The 23,982-nt window shown below is 42.7% G+C and overlaps 1 protein-coding gene across 2 annotated transcripts in view; it reads right to left on the bottom strand.

Annotated features, from left to right (window-relative positions):
- Nucleotides 1-3,230: 3,230 nt before the first annotated feature.
- Nucleotides 3,231-23,982, bottom strand: part of WDR36 (WD repeat domain 36) — a 38,284-nt gene continuing 17,532 nt past the window's right edge. For both annotated transcript variants that reach the window (XM_001513088.5, XM_029054010.2), the window contains exons 14-23: nt 23,346-23,511; nt 21,218-21,326; nt 20,436-20,515; nt 12,709-12,816; nt 10,404-10,501; nt 9,090-9,235; nt 8,827-8,943; nt 8,448-8,529; nt 5,197-5,384; nt 3,231-3,580 (exon numbers count right to left, since the gene is read on the bottom strand). In XM_001513088.5, coding sequence (XP_001513138.1) covers nt 3,431-3,580; nt 5,197-5,384; nt 8,448-8,529; nt 8,827-8,943; nt 9,090-9,235; nt 10,404-10,501; nt 12,709-12,816; nt 20,436-20,515; nt 21,218-21,326; nt 23,346-23,511 — 1,244 coding nt within the window. In that variant the 3' untranslated portion in view covers nt 3,231-3,430. The remainder of the gene's footprint in view (nt 3,581-5,196; nt 5,385-8,447; nt 8,530-8,826; nt 8,944-9,089; nt 9,236-10,403; nt 10,502-12,708; nt 12,817-20,435; nt 20,516-21,217; nt 21,327-23,345; nt 23,512-23,982) is intronic.

A 23,982-nucleotide genomic window follows, 5' to 3' on the forward strand; every position in this document is an offset into this window, starting at 1 on the left:
ATTTCTCCAAATTATTGATACACCAAATGGATCATGTGTTTCTATGATTAATCATCTAAGAAATTTGGGAGAACGTTCATTTGAGAGTCAATTTCAGAAGTATTTCATTTGAAGTAATTTGAAATTCTCCTACAAAACTATCATTTTGAACAACAATCCAAGATCTTGTTCCCCTGAAATTAAGTGGAAAAATGTCCTCCTGTGCCTTCAGAAACTGGTTATCTCAAACCATGGGTGGCTGAAGACAGCTCCAATAGTCATGATTTTGTCACGGACTATGGAATGAGAGAGAAAGGAAGAAGCGTGGCTTGGTGGATAGAGCACAGGCCTGAGAGTCAAAAGGACCTGGGTTCTAATTCCAGCTTCACCACTTGTCTGCTGTGGGACCCTGTGCAAGTCACTTGACTTTTCTGTGTCTCAGTTATCTTATGGGTAAAATGGGGACTAAGACTGTGAGCCCCTTATGGGACAGGGACTGTGTCCAATCCGATTAGCTTGTATAATAATAATAATAATGTTGGTATTTGTTAAGCGCTTACTATGTGCTGAGCACTGTTCTAAGCGCTGGGGTAGACAGAGGGGAATCAGGTTGTCCCACATGGGGCTCACAGTCTTAATCCCCATTTTACAGATGAGGTAACTGAGGCCCAGAGAAGTTAAGTGACTTGTCCACAGTCACACAGCTGACAAGTGGCCGAGCTGGGATTCGAACTCATGACCTGACTCCAAAGCCCGTGCTCTTTCCACTGAGCAACTACCCCAGCACTCAGTATGGCGCTGACACATTGTAAATGCTTAACAAATTCCATTTTTTTAAAAAAAAAGAGAAGAAAGAAACTGTGATCACGCAATGACTATGTAGCAAAAAGTCCAGGGACTGACAGTTTCCAATAGATGAAATGGATAAAGAAAAAACTAAAGATCACATTGCAAAGCAAGTTGGAATTCCCCTTCCAAAACCTCTCCTTACCCCACAATCTTCCCACATGGATGCCTTCAAAAGACCAACTGGGTACTAAGCACTTGGGAAAGTACAACAGTTAGTAGATATGAATCATAGCAGCATAGCAATAACTCAGTTGTTACTGTTGTAGTCTGAGTGCTAGATTAAATAAAATCAAACAAACCCTGAGTACCCCATAAATTGAACCAGCACAGCCTAGTGAAAAGAGCATTGGCCTGGGAGTCAGAGGACCTGGGTTCTAATTCTGCCTCTGCCACGAGTCCCTGTGTGCCCTTGAGCAAGCCCCTTAACTCCTCTGTGCCTCAGTTACCTCATCTGTAAAATGGCAAATCAGACCGAGCCCTATGTGGGTCAAGGACTTTGTGCAATCCAATTAATTACCTTGAATCTACCCCAGTGCCTAGTACAGCACACATAGTAAGTGCTTAAATACCATTTAAAAACAAAAAACCTCTAAAAACATCTCACTCCTTTCAGCTCTCCTTTCCACTCTAAGGAGACTTGAACTGCTGCTATCCAAGAAAGGAAAATCAAGATTGGCTCCCATTTGGAGAATCTATCGCTTTTAGAGTAGAAATTTCTAGAGGGGAGGGACCATTATAGGGTTCGATAAATGTTAAATGAAGAAAAGAATGGCTTCAGGGCATCAGAGAAAGGTGAGTAGCAGAAGGGATTAGTTTAACAGAGGGACTTGCCAGACCAGCTTAATATCACATCCATATTTGTTCCCTTTAAAAAAAGGGAAAAATTAAATGGGAGTTTTAAAAATGCCCTAACAGAAGGATACATGGTCCCGTTAAAGGCAAAACACTTGTAATACATGTTACCGTTGCATAAGATCGGCACCAAAGTGTGAGGGCGATTCGTGAAAGACAGTCCCCAATGGGAACATTTTATGCAAAAACCGCCCAATTTTCCCATTGGAACCCCCAATTAGAGAAGACGATGTGGCTCGCCATGGAGGAAAGCATGATAATAACAATAATTAATGATATTTGTTTAGATTGGCAATGATACCTCTTAGCACTTGGCAGTGAAGACTCAGGTGGACTCGCACAGTCACTCTCCTGCCGGGAACTCCCTGCTCCTTTCCTATCCAACACCCACAGTTCTCCCCTTCTTTGAAAGGCTCTCCCGCATGACGGCCGCTGAGATACCTGTGCACCACCTAAGCACTCTCAACCTCCTGTAGCACTTCCACAAATACCTTCCATGCCCCATTACTTAAGCACTAACTCACATACATATCCCATTTTCCACCTTCCTCCTATCTGTAAATTACCGTGACTCTCTCCCCCCGCTAGACTGTAAACTCTTAGAGGTTAGGGATCGTATCTCCTGACTCCACTATACTCTTACAGGCCCATATTACAGCGCTCTACACAGTGTTCAATAGATATTACCAATCAGTTACTCACGTCTTCTTTCTGCCTCGCCAAACTACAAGTTACCAGCAGCCATTGGACCAACGGGTCATTCACTGCTGGAAAACCAGGCCCCCCCGAGGCCCGGTCTTTTCATTCACTTATATTTATTGAGTGCTTATCGTGTGCAAAGCATTGTACTAAGCACTTGGGAGAGTACCGTATAACAACAGACGCACGCCCACACGAGCTTAATCTAGAGGGGGAGACAGACATTAATATAAATACATTCATTTATGAGACAGAGGTTAAGGAATGGCTGTCCCCAGTTCAAGTAAAGTATCGTTACAGTGAGGCGGGACACAATTGAGCCAGATCTGCTTGCCAAAAGCCATTTTGGGCACTGAAAGCAGTTCAGATGAAGATAGTACTACAGGAGATGGCTAAGTGAAAGAGGTGACTGGGAAAATGAACTCTCTGGCCACATTTGAAGAACTTATCAGTGGTGGCAAGCTGTTTGCTACACCTGCTGATGGAGGCTCTGGGGACTCCATGGGATGGAACTTACTGCAAGTGAAGGGGAAGGCCATTTTGCAGCACTGGCAGTAACTGAAATCCATAATGACGGTGGCTAGGTAAGAAAGCCATGGATAATCACAGTAATTTGGGAAGTTGGCACTATGAGAAAAGAAACTGTATGCTTTTAACTTACAAGAGATTCAAGCAATCTCTGATAAAACAATGAAGTGAATACAGGGGAAGGCCCTGGTATTTTCAACTGAAGACAACTCTAACTGTTTGAAATTTTTTTTTTAAATGGCTCTTTGATTTATTGCTTTAAAGGTAATGATGATTCTTTACAGCATACACTTCCACTATATGTAAAAAAAATGGCAGGTATCTTCATTTAAACATCCAAGTGTACATTTTTATTTTAGACAAAGTTCTCAGCATTTCACTTACAGGTGCTATTGATGGAACACTACACTGGGCTAACAGTAAGAAAAATAAAATTCTGGTCAAATTGAAACTGCTCAGTGGAAGTTCCTGTCTTTTGGTCCTATGATTCTGAATGATTCTTCAACCAGGAGCAAGAAGTACTTCACAATAAAGCGCTCTTCGTGTAACTCAAAACACAGAGACTTTGATTGAACAGCCTTTGCAGATGGAGCCAGGTTTCTTCTAATTGCGTTGACAATTTGGATACTTCTTCAAGTAACACTGGCTCCGAAGGAAGCATTTTAAGATGCAACTGAAAAGTAAACATTCAAAGTTATAAATGCAAAAGGATGAATTTTATCGAAGTTTAGTTTTCAGTGCACCCCCTCCCATATGCACACGCACGCGCGCACACACACACACTGCAGTCCTCATATGCTAATTTTGTTTTTAATTCTTTCTTTGCAAGTCTTAAACACAGATAGCCCTTGGTCTTCCACTAACTCTGGCTTTTAATTATAAAGCAGAAAAATCCTTTAAGTGTTAACAACCTCTGATTATTAACCACTTATATCTAGCCTAGCTGGTGCCAGTAATGTCAGGGTAGCACCGCTTTCTCTGGAGATAAATCATTTTTCAACAACGTTCTCTGTTTAAGGCAGAGCACTCTGACCTCCTCCAACATCTAACTCCCTGAAGGCCCAGGAACAAACTTCTCTAATTTAACTCGCTCATGATAATAACCAGAGGTATTTCTTTCCTTCTTGTCTTGAACTCTCCAGCAATGTGTATTGGAGCTCAGGGAATAAAGTGAAATGTTTCCTAGGGATGCCAGAAATAAGAAAATATGACTGTGCTCTCGGCCCTAAATCTGAATTCCACATGTGATTAAATATCAAGTGAACACTTTCATTTTGATGACAGACGAAGAATAGATGGGAGAATCCCTGTTGCTGAAATTGACTTTCTATTCCACTGTTATTTTATCTTGACAAGCATAACCTCCTACCTTCCACATACTCAAGACCACAGCAACCACGATGCTACTGTTCGACATTAAGTAATCACTCTGGCTTTAAAGCATTTTGTGTCAAGCGGACAACTTCCTATTTACCAAATCAATTGCAACTTACTTATTCAGGAAGTTAACTGTAAACACACGTTACTAAAACACCAGCTGCCACTGACTCTCAAATAGGGTAAAAAATATAGTCTACCCTTGAGGACAACTCAAAACCCTGTAGGGGGGAATGCCATTATGGCAGAGAGTGGGAACAAAGAAAAGGAACTCCAGGGTGCCCAAAAGTCAGAAGGAGAGATTTTCTCTTTTTCATCTGCTCCTGTTAGAGTTTTCTGCTACTCTCACACTCCAGTACAGAGAGACTGCTCACTCTCTGGTTACTAACAGTGTGTGTGTGTATGTGGTGCGAGGCAGGGGGAAGGATGGGGTACTTCAGATGATGTCTTGTGATTGCAAAGATACAACTTCTTAGGAATCAATGAAATTGCAAAGGGGTGGGCAAAAGAAACACAATCACAGTACAATGCTAATGAGTCCAAACAAATTATTGGGTGCATCGGAAAGCAATTAGCTAACTAGCACTTCACCCTTAAAGATACTTGGGTTCGGGGACAAGAGGGAACTCAAACCTAAGACCTAGGTACCAAACAGTTCCCTAAGTGTCTGGGGGAGATGCTCTGGGGCTGCATGTGGTTTCTCCTTAAAGGGGCATTTCCAGCTGCTACCCTGGCTTGCTATTCTGATCCTCAGCTAACTTTGCGTGTGAAGGCAATTCCTATTCAAAGAGCACCCTGGGCGTAAGTTGCGGTTGAAAGATTTCAATAGAAGAGTGCTCAGATAAGTGCAAAATATCCCTCCTCCACTTCTCCCCTACCACTCCATAAACACATGGTCACAAGGAAAATTACCTTCAAAAACAAGGCAAGGTAAGCCTGGGCCAGTTCGAAATTTTGCTTGGAGTGCAACACCGTCCCAATCATTCTCAAGAAACTTTGCATTGCTTCTACAGAACCGCCGCACTCTGGAGATAAGCTTCGTAGCTCTGTTTCAATCCGTGAAGGACCCATTTCTTTCAGAAGGTTAAGTGGAGGTTCGTCTGTGTCAGGGTTTAAAAAGGTAGTTCAGTTATTGGCATCATTGGCTTTAGCAAGATAGCATTTTACGCTCCAAATAGACCCTAAACAGAACTGTGAGAAACTTTTGCGGCAAAGGCATTCCTCCTACGATACCGACAGCTACATTCTTGCCGACCCCCGAGCTATCAGAAAACCATCTTGGGACAACCATGTTTTCAGTGGGAAATACAGCCTATGGGGAAGATGGTTGCAATACAAGTGAAATAGTACACAGCTTCTGTCTCACTGGGTGAAATTGAAAAAGGTTGTGGGAAACAAAAAGGCTTATTTCAAGTGCTCTGCATTGACCTGACCCTTTCTCTGCAAGTTCATTAACACTGCACCGGGAAACCAATTCACAGCAGCTTAAAGTTGTTTGGACTAAACAATGACAAACAAGTGGCACTTGGCTCTCTGCTGCTACATTACTGCTACCGTGATCTTTTGATCCTCTATGAAACGAGCTTTAAAAACACGCATGTCTGAAGAGCCGCACTGGTTACGGCCAATTCGCAGCCATTACAGCTATTCCCTTCTATCCAAAGCACTCTGAGAAACACTGTGTTCTGCCGGGACTACCTGCACCTTGAAGAAGCACTTAATCTGCTAGTGTACAAAGTTTCACCACAACTATACATTAATGCAGCTATTAAGGACTGTCCTGTTTCGTCCATCCTCCTGAGGGCAGAAAATATCCCTTAACAATCAGCCCAAAAGAACGTCAGAAAATCTGATGAATACCTGATACCACAAAGCTATAAACAGCTCCTCCCCAGAGAGCTAACTTAAAAGCAGGTTGGTGACAGGCAGCCCAAGGCTTCAATCATCTGTAGGAAATACCTCCTTCTGAAGGCCTTCCTTGGTTAATTCGCCAGCCGCAGCAACCCAACACTACCGTTAGGATTTATATAGCTCACGTCTGTCGACATACATACCTACGTATAATTTTATTTATATATGCAACAGTTTATTCTGGTGGTTCAAACTTCTACCTTTTATAATCTTGTTCTTCCTCCTACTCCCACTACCTGTAAATGATTTTTGTCTGTACACCTTATTAGAATGTAAACTCATAAGGGCAGTCAGTGACGGAGTGCCTTGCTTCTACTGTGCTCTCTCAAGAGCTTAGTATACTTACTGTCTCACACTCAGTAGGCACTCAATAAATACCAGTGATACTAGTTTTATTCTTTTCCCCCCAATTTAAGACATAAAATATGCTTAAATTTAAGATATAATTTCCTGATTACTGCCCCCCCCATATTTTAGCTGACTTTCCTTTTCTGCTTTTTCCCAACTGATCCACTCAGTACAGATCCGTAACATTCTCCAGAGGCTGAATGAAGCCGGTGAGGCTGCTAGACAGACCAAATACATTTGGAGTTTATAACCGGGTAATCTGAACAAACAGTAGCTCCACTTTGCTGGTAGAGATTACCTAATTGTTATTGTTTCCTTCACTGGTTAACATTCCACATCACCTGATGTATTTTTCAACTCTATTTATGAAAATGTTCTATATGTAGATATAATTATTCAATAGCATCTGGTAGGAAATTAATTACATTTTTGGCCATAATTAAGGAATGCCTAAAATTGCGTCAGGGCAACAGACATCATGTCAGTACACTCTAAGGTTACTTTTTTTGAACTGAACATGTATTGTTCAATTACTTTAGGTGAGAGAACACTGATATTTAATTGTAAATTTATGGAGGGATAAGCACTTGTAGATGGTGATGTGTTTCCATGGATGTTCCAGCAAGAAGTCAACAAATGACTGACATTTCCACATTAAGTGCTCACAGAGCAGTCTAAATCAATTAGCACATTTCTAAATTATGATGAAATTACCCAATAATGGAAATCCATGTTCAGTAGCAGAATGCTAAATGCACTGCTAGAGTAATTTAACTTTGGTTTGGGTTTTAGTTTTTTTTCCTTTACAAGAGGCTGAATTACAGCTCCTCTGGATATTAATATAAACTCCAGCTCATGCGAGTATGTCATTAGGGCCACAGCAGACTAATACATTCCCGAGGGGGAAATGTGTCAACAGTTTATAAAGTCTCCCAAGATGATGTATTAAAGAATGAGACTTGGGAGTCAGGGGAAGAAAAACCAAAGGAAAAGCCTACTACACTCTGACCACATTAGAGTACTGTACTAAGTACTTAGGAAAGGATAATAAAAATCACGGATGTGGTCTAATGCAAAAGATGGGCATGAATAAATATAGCAGGAGCCAAAAAAGAAAAAAAAAAAAGGAGAGAGGCACCTGGTGGTAGCAAAAATGTGAAAAAAAATGAATAAACGAAGTCCGTCCCTCTTCAGGTTTTCAAAGGCATTTAGTTCACAGTCCCGCCCCCTCTAGACTGTGAGCTCGGTGGTCGTGGGCAGGGATTGTCTCTCTCTATTGCTGTATTGTATTTTCCAAGTGCTTAGTAAAGTGCTCGGCACACAGTAAGCATTCAACAAATATGATTGAATGAATTATTTTATTTCTGGCCATTTTTCTAATAATGATAATAATGGTATTTGTTAAGCGCTTACTATGTGCCAAGCACTGTTCTAAGCACTGGGGTCGATGCAGGTGTAATCAGGTTGTCCCACGTGGGGCTCTCACTTTTAATCCCCATTTTACAGATGAGGCACGACTGTGGATTAGTTCTGTTTAAATTTTCTGTTTAAGTGCTAAGTTTTCAAAAATCAGGGAACCGCTTTGGTGAATTTGGGCAATGCATCAAGGAAGGACTGAAGTTAAATGGAAGATTTAAAGCAGCGTAATGGACTTCCGGCTCGCAGCCCTAATGGACTTCCGGCTCACATTACAAAACGATGCCTCAAGAAAAACATCCCTACCCATTAGTTTACGAGGTAAACGAATTCATCGGTTTGGGATGTACTTGGATGTCACTGCTGTCGTCCAGCTATTGAATTACCTCCAATTACCGCACTACGCTGAGTTCATTTTTCCACACGGAATGGAGATGTCACACTGTCTAATCGAATCTGGGACAAAAAAATCTGGCGTTTTAACTTACACTTCGTACTGGTAAGACTTTCCTCTAGTTTCAGATAGAAGTCAGATTTCTGCGCCAAAATCCCCAGATTTACGATCTTGGACTGAAACAACAAAAAGAAAGCATCACCCAATATTCAAAGTGCATGTAAGCATACAATTTGCTTTTTAAATGACCAATTTTGCCCAATTGCACGTGGACAGTTAAAAATCCATCAATGCTGATGTACTCTACTCCGTATAGCCACGCGCCAACAAGTGACTGCCATGTTTCCTAGTAAGATGTTAGAACCAAAGGACTGGAGCTCCTAAATATACAACTAAGCTATTTAAGCCAGGGTAGATCCAGGGGGAAAGAGAATATGGAACTTGGGCTTCGCTGCAGGGTTTTTTTTTTTTACCTCTTGCACATCAGATGGTTCAGAGGAAAGGTACTTTGGAATGAGACCAGGAACTGTTGGGATAAAGAATGGTGCAGATTTGGGCACTTTGGGTGGTTCCTTCGGTTTATTCCTTTTCTGTGGAGAAGAAAACAAGGTGAGGGATTTTGAAAATAAAAACTCATAACCTCACCACAATGTCCATTTTCTAATAGAGTCCTAAAACCAATAACAGAACAGCAGCCGCCACAGACGTTTCAATGAGGCAGGGCAAATGCTATTACCTTAATAACATCAAGGTTGAGGAGATTTTTCCACCTTGATTCTGAGAGTAATGATAATGTCACCAGCTGCTCATCCAATTGCTCTGGTGACGTATACTCTATCATCTCATCACTTGGTTCCATAATTTCTTCTGGAAGCCCCGCATCTTCACAGAAACAGATGCACACCAAACATGAGATTTTATCATTAGTCTAAATCAATGCCAGCTGAATTCCTTAAAAATAATCTGCTTAAAATTGGCAAGATTGGAGCCATTCCCCGGTTTCCCCCCCCCCCCCCCCCTTCACATCATTAGCTAGTTCATCCTTTCCACTTGTGCTCCCCACTCCGCCCCGGCTCCCATTTGGCTCTATTCATTTGTTCTCTAATAATAATTGTGGTCTTTAAGCACTGACTACTGTACTAAGCGCTTAACGTAGTTTAATCTATCCCAAGTAGACTGAGAACGCAGTCCTAGCATAATTCTATGATTTGCTTAGCACTAGTTACACCGTGAGCATAAAATATAAAGCAGATTCCACTCCACTGATTTGGAAAAAAAACCCAAAAACTTAGATCGTGAGCCGCATGTGAGATCTGATTATCTTGTGTCTACCCCGGGGCTTAGTATAGTGCTTGGCACATAGTAAACACTCAACAAATACCATCACCATCATGGCAACTAGTAAGGAGAGAGGAACAGAGCAACAGATTAGAGGGGAGATGGCAGAGGGGATAAACATTCTCTCACTCCCACCTAACCTCCTCCTTAGCCCAAGCAGCAGCTGATAACTTGCCCACACACCCCCTTCTCCTGCGCTGCCCCCCACTATACACATTCCCACGGGAGACTGTTCAGGAGCAAAGTTTTGTGGTGGTGATCATAGCAGAAGGAACTCCTTCAGTTCCTAGCAAGAGGTGGAGTTGCCAGCAGTGGCGAGAGGGAGCGGGTTAGGCAGAGTCTCTTCTACCGCTTGACGCTGTTTATTGCCATTGTTCTTGTCTGTCCGTCTCCCCCGATTAGACTGTAAGCCCGTCAAACGGCAGGGACTGTCTCTATCTGTTGCCGACTTGTTCATCCCAAGCGCTTAGTACAGTGCTCTGCACATAGTAAGCGCTCAATAAATACTATTGAATGAATGAATGAATACCGCGGCACACTGCAGATGCCCTGACGGAAGGCTATGCCTGATTTAGCTCAATCCCAAATGTTCTCTACAAATTTTACACGCTCTTTTCGTGTACCTGTTACCTTTGACACTCAGAAATAATGGATTTACTCCCTTGGGTTTGTTATACTATCTGGGATAAACTTTTTTTTAAATTTTGGTTACCATGAACGTGACAGGTTCCAGGAAGCATTACTACCGAAGGCACATAATCCGCAGGAAGTGGCCGTAACGAAACAAGGGAATACAAGGAAACATTAGACCTGAGTAATTGAAACAAGACAAAACAAAAAGATGTGGATATTAAAGAGAATGTTCTTTAAATGAAAACAATCTTGTCGGGGCAATTTTAGCAGTCACCGGCCCTGAGTTCTACTTTTACTGAAAGGTACCTGTCACTTGCAGTCTTCTGTGACATGTTCATTTAACAATACAATACAAATCTCATTTAAAGGAAGTATGCATTAACCTTAGCTCGGAAACTGAGTCAACAGCTTCTGAAGCTTATAAAAGAGCATTAGTGCTAAATCAAGCGTGATTCTGCAGTTAGAAAAGACATCCAACTCCTTTATCTCTCCCATAATTCACGGTGATGAAAAAAAAGAAAACATGCCATTTGGAAAAGTAGTAAAACAGAATGTACAGAAATGGGGTCAAAAAAGGGAATGGATGATGGGGAAAGTGATTAGACTATAAGATCCTCAAAGGCAGGAACCATGTCAGTGGTATGTCCCCAAGCGTTTACTACCGTGCTCTACCCACAGCGAGCACTCAAAGAAATATACGGATGATGATGCGAGATGAATTTGCTACCAAACCACTTCAAATTTGAACTCATCTCTGCCCAATGACGAGGTAGTTTCCTGTCAAGAACAATACTTGCATGAAGGAAATGATTACAGTGTTAGTGGTTTGCCTAGTGCTGTTTGCACTCCCTGGTCCCAGCCTGTCATATTCCCGAGACATGGACTGCAGTGAGCGAGCAGAACAACCGCAGGGAAATGAACACAAAGGATCTTTAAGTGCGAAACACATCTGTGGCCAAGCTGATCGCAGCAGTGCTGTGTTGTAGCTCAATGACCCAGCAGACTGTTGCTATGGTAGCTCTGCTTCGGTCTTCGCCACCCGTGTTGGCAGATATTTTTCAGGATTCCATCTGGACCCGTCTATCCTACAGAGCGCCCCGGTTGGTTCTTTGGTCAGAATCGATCGATGGTATTTACTGAGCACTTGCTGTGTACAAGAATTCGTACGCGTGATCCCTAGCCCACAAGGACCTTACAGTCTAATGGGGGAGACAGACATTAAAATCAGATGCAGGTAGGGGGCTTTGACGATAGGGAGAGTGTTGGTCTGACAGATATGAAGGGGGAGGGAGGATGTGAGCAAGGAGTCAGTGATGGTATAGACAAGACTGAATTGCAGAGAGTAGATGAGCATTAGAAGAGCAGAGTTCGGGTTGGGCTGTAGTAGGAGATCTGTGAGGCAAGGTAGGAAGGGAAGAGCAGATTGAACACCTTAAAGGCGATGGTAAGGATATAGCGATAGATGTTCGATTTGGAGATGGACGGGCAACTGTTGTAGGTTTTTGAGGGGTGGGGAGATATGGAATGAACGGTTTTTCAAAAGATGATCCGGGCAGCAAAGTGAAGTATGGCCTACAGTGGGAAGAGACAAAAGGCAGGAAGGTCAGCAAGGAGGCTGATGCAGTAGGCAAGGTGGGAAGTAAGTGCCTGGATCAGCGTAGCAGCAGTTTGGATTGAGAGGCAAGGGAGATTCTAGTGATGTTGTGAGGGTAGAACTGACAGGATTTTGTGACAGATTGAATATGTGGGTTGAATGCAAGAGATGAGTCGAGGATAAAGCCAAGGTGATGGGCTTGTGAGACAGGTTATGTATGGGTGGTGTTGCCTACAGTGATGGGAAAGTCTGAGAGAAAACAGAATCTAGGTAAGAAGATGAGGAATTCTGTTTTGGATATGTGGTTTCAGGTGTCGGAGGCAAGACATCCAAACAGATGTCCTGAAGGTAAGAGGAAATGTGAGTCTGTGGAGAAGGAGAGAGGTCAGGTTTGGAAACCACCTGTGTAGACATGGTAGTCGAAGCTGTTGGATACTACTATGAATTTGTTTGAACTAATTCTTGCAAACAGAGGAAAAAAAAACATCTTCCTCAGAGTTTGGGGTACTCCTTGTTTCGCCCAGTTCAAAAAAGAATGAAGACTATTCTGAGGGAGTGATTCTGTATTGGCAAGCGGGTGACTTCAATGGCCCTGGAAAAAGGCTAAGGGAATTTAATTCTAGAATTCCTTACAACAAGCCTGTGAAGAGAGATGGCATTGTTATTTTCATTTTATAGATGAAGATACTGTGTGAGCAGTTTTAGTAGCTAGATTTTTCTAATGGGGGGCATTTAGGATAAAAGCCCAAAGAAGACACATCAGAAAGTAACTATGAGAAGCAGTCCTTACCACAGATAGATTCCCAGGTCATCAACATGTGAAGTGGCCAAAAAATCTCCAGTAGGAGAGACAGTGATGCTAGTAGCTGCCGAGTCCAACAAAAAGCAGTCAATGAGGCTAAGGAAGAAAAATAAAACCTTTATTAAAACAAAGTTAAAGTAACTCCTTTTTAGTTTGAAAACCCTTACATTTCCCTCAAGTATGAAGGCTAGCTGGGCTTGGGAGTTCACTGCACCTCGAGGTCCCAACCAGCGGGGTGGGGAGACGGGATGGGATGGACTTCCATTTTACACCCATGGGTCCTAATCCTCTTAATTTGTGGAAGGTTTCTTTAATCCCTCATGTTGAATGGATTATGGGGGTGGGGGTAGGGGTGTGTGTACAAGCGCAAAAAGTCCCTGGATATCACTGGTCTCCTGGAAACCAAACCAATGGAATGACTGATCCTGGGTTTTGGGGTTGGTTTTTTTTTGGTTTTTTAATATTTGTTACACACTTACTATGTGCCAGACACTGTACTAGGCGCTGGGGTAGATACAAGCTAATCAAGTTAGACACAGTCCCTGTCCCACATTGGGCTCACAGTCTTAATCCCCATTTCACTGACGAGGGAACTGAGGCACAGAGAAGTGAAGTGAACCAGGTTCTTCTGATTCCCAGGCCTGTGCTCTATCCACTAGGCAATGCTGCTTCTTTGAGACTCCTGATCTCAAAGAAGACTCTTGGTCTTAAGAGAAGCAGCGTGGCTCAGTGGAAAGAACCCAGGCTTGGGAGTCAGAGGTCATGGGCTTGAATCCTGGCTCTGCCACTTGTCAGCTGGGTGACTGTGGGCAAGTCACTTAACTTCTCTGTGCCTCAGTTCCCTCATCTGTAAAATGGGGATTAACTGTGAGCCTCACGTGGGACAACCTGATTACCCTGTATCTCCCCCAGCGCTTAGAACAGTGCTCTGCACATAGTAAGTGCTTAACAAATACCAACATTATTATCATTATTATTATTATTATTATTATTAACTCAGAGCATCAAAATTGCAGCACAGGCTGTAACGCACAAAGTACAATTTTTATTTCAGGCGCTAGGTGGCATTGCTCAACCGCTTCTTTAAATACTCTGCTTTTTCACCTCACCTAAATGAAAGTGTGAAAATATTTAGCATTTTCTGGATTACAGTAACCAGGCAAGTGACCTTCTTGGCTGAAACTTCTCTTGGGTTTCTCCCGGGCCCTTGATTCTTCTTAGCTACCCTGTTTAGGTGGCAGCGACAATACACATACTGTGAAGGAACATGAGTTCATCTAATAACGATCGAGATAAAAGGATCTTCATGCCACTCATCCAAATCCAGAATTGATTCACTTGGAAAGTTAGCTATGAATCACCCTCTTCCACTGGGGACGGATTACAAATACGGTTTCTGACACGACCGCTGATGTGGCTCACGTCTACCGAAGCAGCGGCGCGCACAGAGTAAACAATTAAAAACCTGTGTAGACGATGAGCCCTGTGTGGGATGGGGCTTGTGTCCAATCTGGCTATCTTGTATCTGCCCCGGTCTAGGACTGGGTTTGGCACAAAGATAGCACTTAATAGACGCCACCATACTTATGGCAAGGGACTAGCACAGATATACGGGACCCCATTAGAGGAGAGCCCCCGCCATGAGCCGAGACTGTGCTGGAGATGGGTCCAAGTGCTTCCGCCGGTTGAAAAGTGTCTGGAATTTTCTCCTTCAAGCGCCGGGTGGGCTACAGGGGTCTCCACCTCCACTGTTATCTCCGACTTCTGCACTGAACTCCGGGATACAGAAATTGGGAAGGCTCAAGGTCTGTGCGGTTCCAACTAAACTTAGTCTCGTAATATGAACGTTTCCCTCTCTGCCCTGAAATGAAGTCCCTCCTCCTTCAACCAGGTCTTACAATAGCAAGATTGCCAACTGACTGAGGTCTACAAATCTATTTTCACTTCTGAAGGAATCGTGAACATTTGCTTCAATGTCAGCTCTCAATTATATAAAACTAAAAGGCTGAGCGAAAGCGGTAAGAGCAGAAAAAGCAGGGAGGGTTGGAAACGTGCCAAGTTCAAAAGCCCGCTCACAACAGTGGTGAGCTAACTCTAGTTGTGAAATTTCCCAAGTATGGACACTTGGTCTTCCTTATGGCCATAAAATAATAATAATAATGGCTCCCTACCTATGCTCACCATTCAATGGGCCTTCAATTTGAGCTGGAAAAGGAGCATCCCAAAACGCAGACTATAAGCTCATTGTGGGCAGGGAACGAGTCCACCAACTCTATTGTACTCTCCCAAGCACTTAGTGCAGCGCTCTGCACACAGTAAGCGCCCAATAAATACCACTGATGGGCCGATTGCTGCCCTCTGATCAGCCTTCCTGGGCTGATGGTGACTGACGTGAGAGAACAACTATATTTCCACATCTTCAGAAACTCTAAGCCATTTCAGGGTCCACACTTCAAAGAACACTGGGCCAATCCAATGGTCTCCACACCCTAGGATTCTATTTCAGACACAGGCAAAGGGGTGCTTAGAGGAACCAAGTCATGGTTGTCCTTGTGGCTAGAGATGGACCACCTGACATTCCTCACTTTCCTTCTAGTGCCCCATTATAGACTGCTCATCCATGAATTTATCCAAACCCTTCTGGATTGTATAGCTATTTTCTGTCTGCATAACCAGGGCACTTTTCAGCAACTGTATCATAAAAAGGGGTTTATAAAACCTAAAGGAAAAAAAAGAGTCACATATTCCAGATGCTGCATCTCACTGAAATCATACTGTGTCTGAAACTGCTTGTGCATCCAGGCCTCCAGCTGCTGCAATCGGATGACTGGCTCCTCATTTCGCCAAGGCAGCAATGCAAGCACACTTGGAATGGCTTGACTCGATGGGAAAATTTCTTCCTTCAGCATCGCCTAACCCTGACAGCCAGAATTAAGAATTCACAAAGCACAGATGCCTTCGCAGTGAACATCTCTGCTTATTGTTATATTGTCCTCTCCCAAGCGCTTAGTTCAGTGATCTGCACACAGCGCTCAATAAATACCACTGACTGACTTTGCTTGGCATGTTCAGCTCTAGCAGTGGCCAAGCATCTCGATCACATCGGCCTCATTTCATGGGATTCGATTCCACCTCCCAGTACTTTTCCCTAAGATTGTTGGGAAGACAGTGACAATTTAAAACAGAACAAAAAAATCCAACAACCAAAATCCACCATCCTAAGCACAACAAAATGGGGTCAAACACGTCGGTTCAGTGACGTTCAAATGACCTGAATGAGAACCAATATGCTTATAATTTACAAAGCAGCACTGACCCAAACCAGTCAAGCTGAGGGAAAACTACATTAGAGTCAACTGCTGGAAGGCTCTTCACAGGCATATATTCAATTTCACCAGATGTGTCGTACCAGTGGGAAGTCCAATTTTCACAAACTATTCAGTCCCCTGCTTCCTCAAAGACTATTCCGGGCAGGCAAATCTCCAGGTCGGCACATACGCTTTGATATCTGTCCCACACCCAACACCCTCGCCTGGATTGCTTCAGCTTTCAGAAGCTGGTCATTCTTCAAATATTTGACATTTTACTGGAATGAAGAAACTCCTTATCCAAGACACAACTTGGAAACCCAGAGGGCTGTCAGACTGAATGGTGATACATACAGATAACAACTTGGCTACCTGTCTCATTACACCCATCTTATCTTTGCTTGTACCTGGAAATACTTTAAAGAATTGGCTCTCGGAAATGTGAAATGCCACACCGTTCATTTTCAGATTATTTGCCTGGCCTTACACATCTCAAGATTTGCAGGGAAACTTTCATAATCTTCCAATTCTTATTACAACGCTTTCTGACACCACACTCCTTGATTTCATCAAGGGAGGGAAAGAATCTGCTCCCTGGAAGCTGCATTTTTAATATGTAGCCAAAATAACATGCATCATAGTAGAATCCAAGTCATATTATTGTACTTAAGTGCTTACTATACATCAGGCACTGTTCTGAGTACTGGAGTAGATTCAAATCAATCAGGTGAGACACAGTCCTTGGCCCACACAGGGCTCCCAATTTAAAGAGGAGAGAGAACATTTTACAGATGAGGGAACTGGGGCACAGAGAAGTTACGTGACTTGCCCCAGGTCACACCGTGGCTCAGTGGAAAGAGCACGGGCTTTGGAGTCAGGGGTCATGAGTTTGAATCCCAGCTCTGCCACTTGTCAGCTGTGTGACTGTGGGCAAGTCACTTAACTTCTCTGTGTCTCAGTTACCTCATCTGTAAAATGGGGATTAAGACTGTGAGTCCCACGTGGGACAACCTGATTCCCCTGTGTCTACCCCAGCGCTTAGAACAGTGCTCTGCACATAGTAAGTGCTTAACAAATACCAACATTATTATTATTATTAAGAGGCAAAGGTGGAATTAGAACTGAGGTCCTCTAACTCCCAAGCCCGTGCTCTCTCCACGACGCCACGCTGCTCCTCGTTATATTTTCCAGATCTTTCTAACTGCTTTTTAAAGCGAGCTTGGTGGTACAACTATAAAGAGTAATATTCCACACTACTTTTTTTCCCTTTCTGAGAAACATGCCACTTGCCTCACTCCATTTTTTTGACAACTTCAATTAATCATCTCCAAAGAGTCTTCACCACAGCATGCCCTTAGTTTCAACAAGTCTCACAAGCTCCATTTTGAATCTGAAATCATTTCCACATTTCATAACAATCAATGGTATTTATTGAGCGCTTACCATGCGCAGAGCACTGTACTAAGTTCTTGGGACAGTACAATACAACAGAATAAGCAGACATGTTCCCTGCCCATAATGAACTAGGACTGTAAACAACTGAAATGGATGACAGAACCACCTTTTTAAAATCCAAAATTTAGACTTGCAGGCTGATGCCATTGCAGCATTAAAAATGAAGGCTATTGAGAAATTTCCTCACTTACCTGTGTTAACATTGGGTTCATTTCTCAGAAACAGCACCTACAAATGACTGGGGATCTCTGGTGCTGGCCCGTGACTGCATTTCCTAATACATCGCGTCTAAATAGCTCAGTAATCGATTCCATCCTTGTCTTTCTACATTTTAATTCAGTTCAATTCAGGGCATCTACTGAGCAGGTGCAGGTTGCTTTTTGTAATGGATCCTGAGAATAGAATGTCCCTGACAAGTTAACGCATATGTTATTGCCCTCTTGAGTTTAAAACGATGCTATCGATGACACTGTTACCCTTACAGACAAATATGTCTGATTCGAGACCAAAATGTGCTTTCTTTTCACATTGAAGGTTCTCTAGACTGTAAGCTCATTGTGGGTAGGGAACATGTCTGTTACATTCTCCCAAGCGCTTAGTACAGTACTCTGCACACAGTAAGAGATCAATGAACACAACTGACTGATAATGAATACTTGGTCAAATTGCCCTCTACTTCGTGGCTACGGTTTGTTCCTCAAAGCATTCCTCCGTTTAATTTCTCTTGCACCGTAAAGATTTACAGGCTGCAATTTTAACATTTACTAGTCCAGTTCACAAACCAAGAACGCTGATCAAAGTGAAAAGGAAAGTGAGGGAGAACGTCACCCCACCTTGTATTTTCAGACTATGAACTTGCTATGTACCCAGTGATGAAGTGCTAAAACAGTAGGGGACGGTGTCTTTCACCAGAAAAAGGCGAGGAATGCTTTGGTAAGTGCAAATGACTTCTGAACTAGGTAACTCTCCGGTTGGCTTCCCACAAAACGGAAGTTCCCTGGAGGAGACATGCCTCTGGGTGAAAGTCCCTAATTAATGAGTCCGTAGCCCCATTAGCGAAAGGAAGACAGGTGTGCCCAGTGACTACATTCCGATGACATAAAAATCAGGGAGAGCTGAGGTGAAAGCAATGATGACGAAACTGGGGTTTTACCTTTCTAAAGGTCAGGCTGCTTTCAGGTACAGACCAGTCCCATTCCACAGCCCCATTCCCACTAGGAGGAAGAGATAAGCAAAACCCAGCGCCTAGAGACAGAGTCAATCACAAAAGACACCATCATTCCCCTGCCTCTTTAACCCTCACTGGTTTCAAGTTTGGCCCCCTTTTACAGCTGTTTTGACTTCTTCCCTGCCCTCTCCTCTGAGACCCACAAGCGGAGGAAGAGAAGACATTTTTTAGCCACCAAAGCTAACTTGAGGTCCCAAAGAGATTTCTGCACTACCACTGGACAAAAACTTGGGTTGTAGAGCTTTAGGGAAATGTGGTTTAAGTAGTGTTATTACACAGAATTCCACAGCAGAAATGTGACTTCTTATAACCCAATTCTTTACTACCAGTATGTTTCTGGCACACGCCAATAAACACATTTTAGCCACTTCCAGAGGGTGTCTACCCTGACCCCTCACTGATGAATTATATGACACTCACAGCTAGGAACGTGGTCTCTGAACCACAGTCTCATCTATCCCACCACCAATTCTTTGCCTATGACCTCCTTCGGGCTGGAAACTCCCCCCTCCGCCCCAACTTCATATCCAACCGACCACCACTCCCCACCTTCAAAACCCTCCTAAAATCCATGGAAGCAGCGTGGCTTAGTGGATAGAGCACTTGGGCAAGTCACAGAGAAGTTTAAGTAACTTGTCCACGATCACGCAGTAGTCAAATGGGAGAGCTGGGACTAGAACCCAGGTCCTTCTGACTCCCAGGCCTGTGCTCTATCCACTAGTCACTCTGGTCTCACTTCACTTCAATTCTCTCATCTATAAAATGGGGATGGGGGACATGGTCTGTGTCCAACCTGATTAGCTTGTATCTACCCCAGCGCTTAGTACAGTGCCCGGCACATAATAAGCGGTTAACAAATACCATTAAAAAAAAAAATCACATCTCCTCCAAGAGGCCTTCTCTAACTAAGCCCTTATTTGCCATATCCGCTCTTCCCTCTGCGTAAACTTCTACTTGGCTGTGTACTCCTCCAGCACTTGGATACTCGCCTGGCTCCACAGTACTTATGAAAATGTGCTTTACTCTGCTATTTTCCCTACCTGAAATTTATTTTGATGCCCGTCTCCCCCGGTAAACTGCAAGCCCCTTGGGGGGCAGGGATCATGTCTACCAATTCTTGAACTGTACTTTCCCAAGCGCTCTGCACACATTAAGTGCTCAGATACCAGCGACTGACTAGGAAAGACAGATTGGAAAAATTCAGTTAGGGATTTTGTTTTTTCAATTGGTCTAAGTATGAGCAAAACCAAAATATGGTTGGTGACCATGAAGGCTGATCGCCTGAGCTTTTCATTATCTCATACATTTCTAGTCCAGGTCTCAAGCGAATTACTAACGGCAAAACAGGAGGAGACTGTTCTCTCCCTTGTACCAGCCCATGCTTTCAAGAAGAGACGGATGGTAGTTCTATAAGCATATCCTCTCTCTACTTGCCAACACGATCCGCGGAAAGCATGAGTGGCAGGAAAGTTTCCAGGAAACCCTCCTTATTCAATGATAAATATACAGACTCAAATCTAAAGCCAAAATCAGAGTTGAGTGAATCACTCTGATATAAATCCCCCATATAACAGGCATAAAGGGCATAGCACACGAGCAGATTACGAATACAGCATCATTGCCAATATGTGGCTTCAGTACTAGAGGCAGCTAATTGCTCCTAACTAGACAGATGTTTGGGGTCCATTCGTAACAGTTCTAAAATTGCTTTTAAATCAACTTACCATCCAGACGGAAGATCCCAAACCCTAACAGTGCAATCCATCGAAGCAGATATTAACCAACGACCATCAGGACTGAATGCCTTTAAAGGAAATCAAAACATCTCTGAAATCCTCATTTTAAAATAACATACATCACCAATAAACATAGCAATCGAGGTACTGAAGTTAAGTGGCTCTGTATCGCTTCAGTAATCTTCAAAATGCCACATTTCATATATGAGGAGAAATTGGAAATTTGAACTTTTTTTTAAATGCAGGATTTCTATTCTGGCTCATTTTTAACCTCAGCCGAAAAGCATGATTTTCTCCTGACCGATGCTTTCTTCCTTCATTATTTACTTCTCAGTTTGATAGTGGTGGATACTAACTATAGAGAAAATTGCAAAATTGAAATTCTATAAAAAAGGGAAACATCCATTTTAGCAAGACACCAATTCCCCATATCCGGAATACAACCTATTTTAAAAACTCAGATGATTTTCAAAACGTAAAGATCAATTTTAAATTTTTAGATCAATCTATTCTGGTGCTTCACTTATTTCAGTATAACTTCAAAAGCTCATGTTACTGCAAATATATGTCCAAAGAACACTTCTGAAGATAGTCTTTCCCACGGAAGGCGACTTCAAGCTAATTTATACTTGGATAAGTATCAGAGTGGTGAGACATGTTGAATTTAACCCATCACACACTGTCACTTTCACGTAACGTATTTTGAATCACGAAAAGACTTTTGGATGTAAACTGACAAAATGAAATTTTCAGTCTAAAAATACCATTACCATATCAGTGATCTGTCCTTGGTGTCCAGAAAATATTCTGACAGTCTTTCTCGTTTCTATGTCCATAATACTAATGATGAAATTGTCTGTGGCAATTCCCAGGATACCACTGGCAAAAGTAAAATAAAATTTAAACACAAAGAAATAAAAATCACTATACTAATAATTTGACATGCAAAAAAAAATTCTACCTTTCATTCCCAATTCAACCGCCATTAAATTAGTTTTCCACTCTTAGCTAAACTAGGTAAAAGTGCTTCTCAGAAAAATTGCACGTGATTGTTTTAATGGTATTTGTTACGTGCTTCTATGTTCCGGGCACCGAACTGAGTGCTGGGGTAGACACAAGATAATCGGGTTGCACAAAGTTCCTGACCTACACAGGGCTCAGTCTTAATCGCCACTTTACAGATGAGGTAATTGAGGCACAGAGAAGTTAAGTGACTTGCCACAGTCACACAGGGGACAAGCGGCAGAGCCAGAATTAGAACCCAGGTCCTCTGATTCCCAGGCCCATGCTCTTTCCACTAGGCCATGCTGCTTCAACTTTCTGGATTCATAATTTATGGGGTACTCGGAGGTTTGTTTTTTTTTTTTAATTTAACACAGATTACCACAGTAACAACTGAGTGAGTTATTTCTACACTGCTACGGTTTACATTTACCCACTCTACTGTATTATACTTTCCCAAGTGCTTAATACAGTGCTTTCCATACAGTAAGCACTCAAACTGAAGTGAAACAGAGGCTCTATACGCAGAAAATGATCACGCTAAAAGTTTACTAAAGACCACTCTGCAAGTTCTAGGTATTGTGCAAAGGGATTTAGACAAAGTTTCTGCTCTCTGGGAGCTTAGAATGTATGTGTTATACAATCAAATGAATTTCTTGAGCGCTTACTGTGTTTAGAGCATTGTACTATTGTACTAAGCGTTTGGAGAGTACAATATAACAGAGTTGGCAGACACATTCCCTGCCCACAACAAGGTCACAGCCTAGAGAGAAAGACATTAATATAATAAATTACAGATATGTACATAAGTGCTGCGAAGCTGAGGGAGGGGTGAATAAAGGGAGCAAATCAGAGCGACACAGAAGGGAATGGGAAAAGAGGAAATGAAGACTTAGGGAAGACCTCTTGGAGGTTGAAGGTGGATAGAGTAATTGCCTGTCGGATATGAAGAGGGAGGATGTTCCGGGCCAGGGGCAGGATGTGGAAGGGAGGTTGATGGCGAGACAAACGCAATCGAGGTACAGCAAATAGGTTGGCATTAGAGGAGCAAAGTGTGCGGGCTAGGCTGAATTAGAAGAGCAGTGAGGTAAGGTAGGAGGGGCAAGGTGGTTGAGTGCTTTAAAGTCGATGGTAAGGAATTTCTGTTTGACACACAGGTGGATGGGTAACCACCAGAGGTTCTTGAGGACTGGAGAAACACAAACTGAATATTTTTGTGGAAAAATGATTCGGGCCCCAGAGTGATGAAAGGACTGGAGTGGGGAGAGAGAGGAGGCAATGAAGTCAGCAAGGAGGTTGATACAGTAATCAAGCAGGGATAGAAGAAGTGCTTGGATTAGCATGGGAGTAGTTTGGATGGAGAAGAAAGGGTGGATTTTCGTGACATTATGAAGGCTGAACCAACAGGATTTAACTGACAGATTGACTATGTTGGTTGAATGAGAGAGATGAGTAGAGGCTAATGTCAAGCTTATGGGATTGTGAGCAAAGAAGGATGATGATGCTATCTACTGTGATGGGAAAGTCAAGGGGAGGACAAGGTTTGGGTGGGATGATAAAGCGTTTGTTTTGGGGCATGTTAAAATGTGAGGTGTCTGCGAGACATCCAAATAGAGATGTCTTGAAGGCAGGAGGAAATGCGAAACTGCAGAGAAGGGGAGAGAGAGAGAAGGGCTGAGGTGTAGATTTGGGAATCATCCGCAGAGAGGTGATCATTGAAGCTGTGGGAACGAATGAGTTCTCCAAGGAAGAAGGTGAAGATGGAGATTAGAAGAGGACCCAGAAGTGAGCCTTGTGGGACTCCCACAGTTACAGGATGGGAGGACTTTTTGAGTTGGTAAGCGTAGAGACTGTACAGTGACTAGAGATGATGAGATACTTAACATTTCTTCTCACCTGTCTCTATGCAGCAACATCATACTTGGAGATGAACTGAGGTCTGAAGTGTGAATTAAAACTTTACTCTTAAAATTCCAGAATTTGATTAAACCTTCACTACCAGCTGTAATCGTCAACTGATTTAATCCATCCACCGCTACTCCTCTTACTGTACCTTGGTGGGCTGCAAATCATGGGAGAAGATTTCATTATAAGAATTAATGATCACTTTCAGAGTTCTAAAGAATAAACTGAACATTCGTTTATTAAAATGTGGAGGGGGGGAAATACCCATAACTATGCTTACATTCTTCGATGACAAGATAGTAGGGCTTTTTTGGGGGGAATATTATAAAAACCATCAGGTTTAGCCACTATGTGGAGATTATCAGTGATGTTTTAGCAAATGACCCCACAGATAGTCAGGAAAACACACAAACTGATTCTGAATAATAGTGCATTTTCAAAAATGGTTTAACTGGATTGCACTGCCCTGTTCGGCCCCAGAGTTTTCAGGATGAAGAAATGTCCAAACTTTTAAACAAAAACTGGGTGGTTACTTTTCAACCTAAAATTTGAAAGTGTACTTTGAAGATTATGAGGATTGTTCCTACTGACAGTTTTCTCATGCATTGAAGAATTATCCTACTTTCTC

The sequence above is a fragment of the Ornithorhynchus anatinus genome, chromosome X3, assembly GCF_004115215.2.
Source record: "Ornithorhynchus anatinus isolate Pmale09 chromosome X3, mOrnAna1.pri.v4, whole genome shotgun sequence".
Taxonomy (NCBI): Eukaryota; Metazoa; Chordata; class Mammalia; order Monotremata; family Ornithorhynchidae; genus Ornithorhynchus; species Ornithorhynchus anatinus.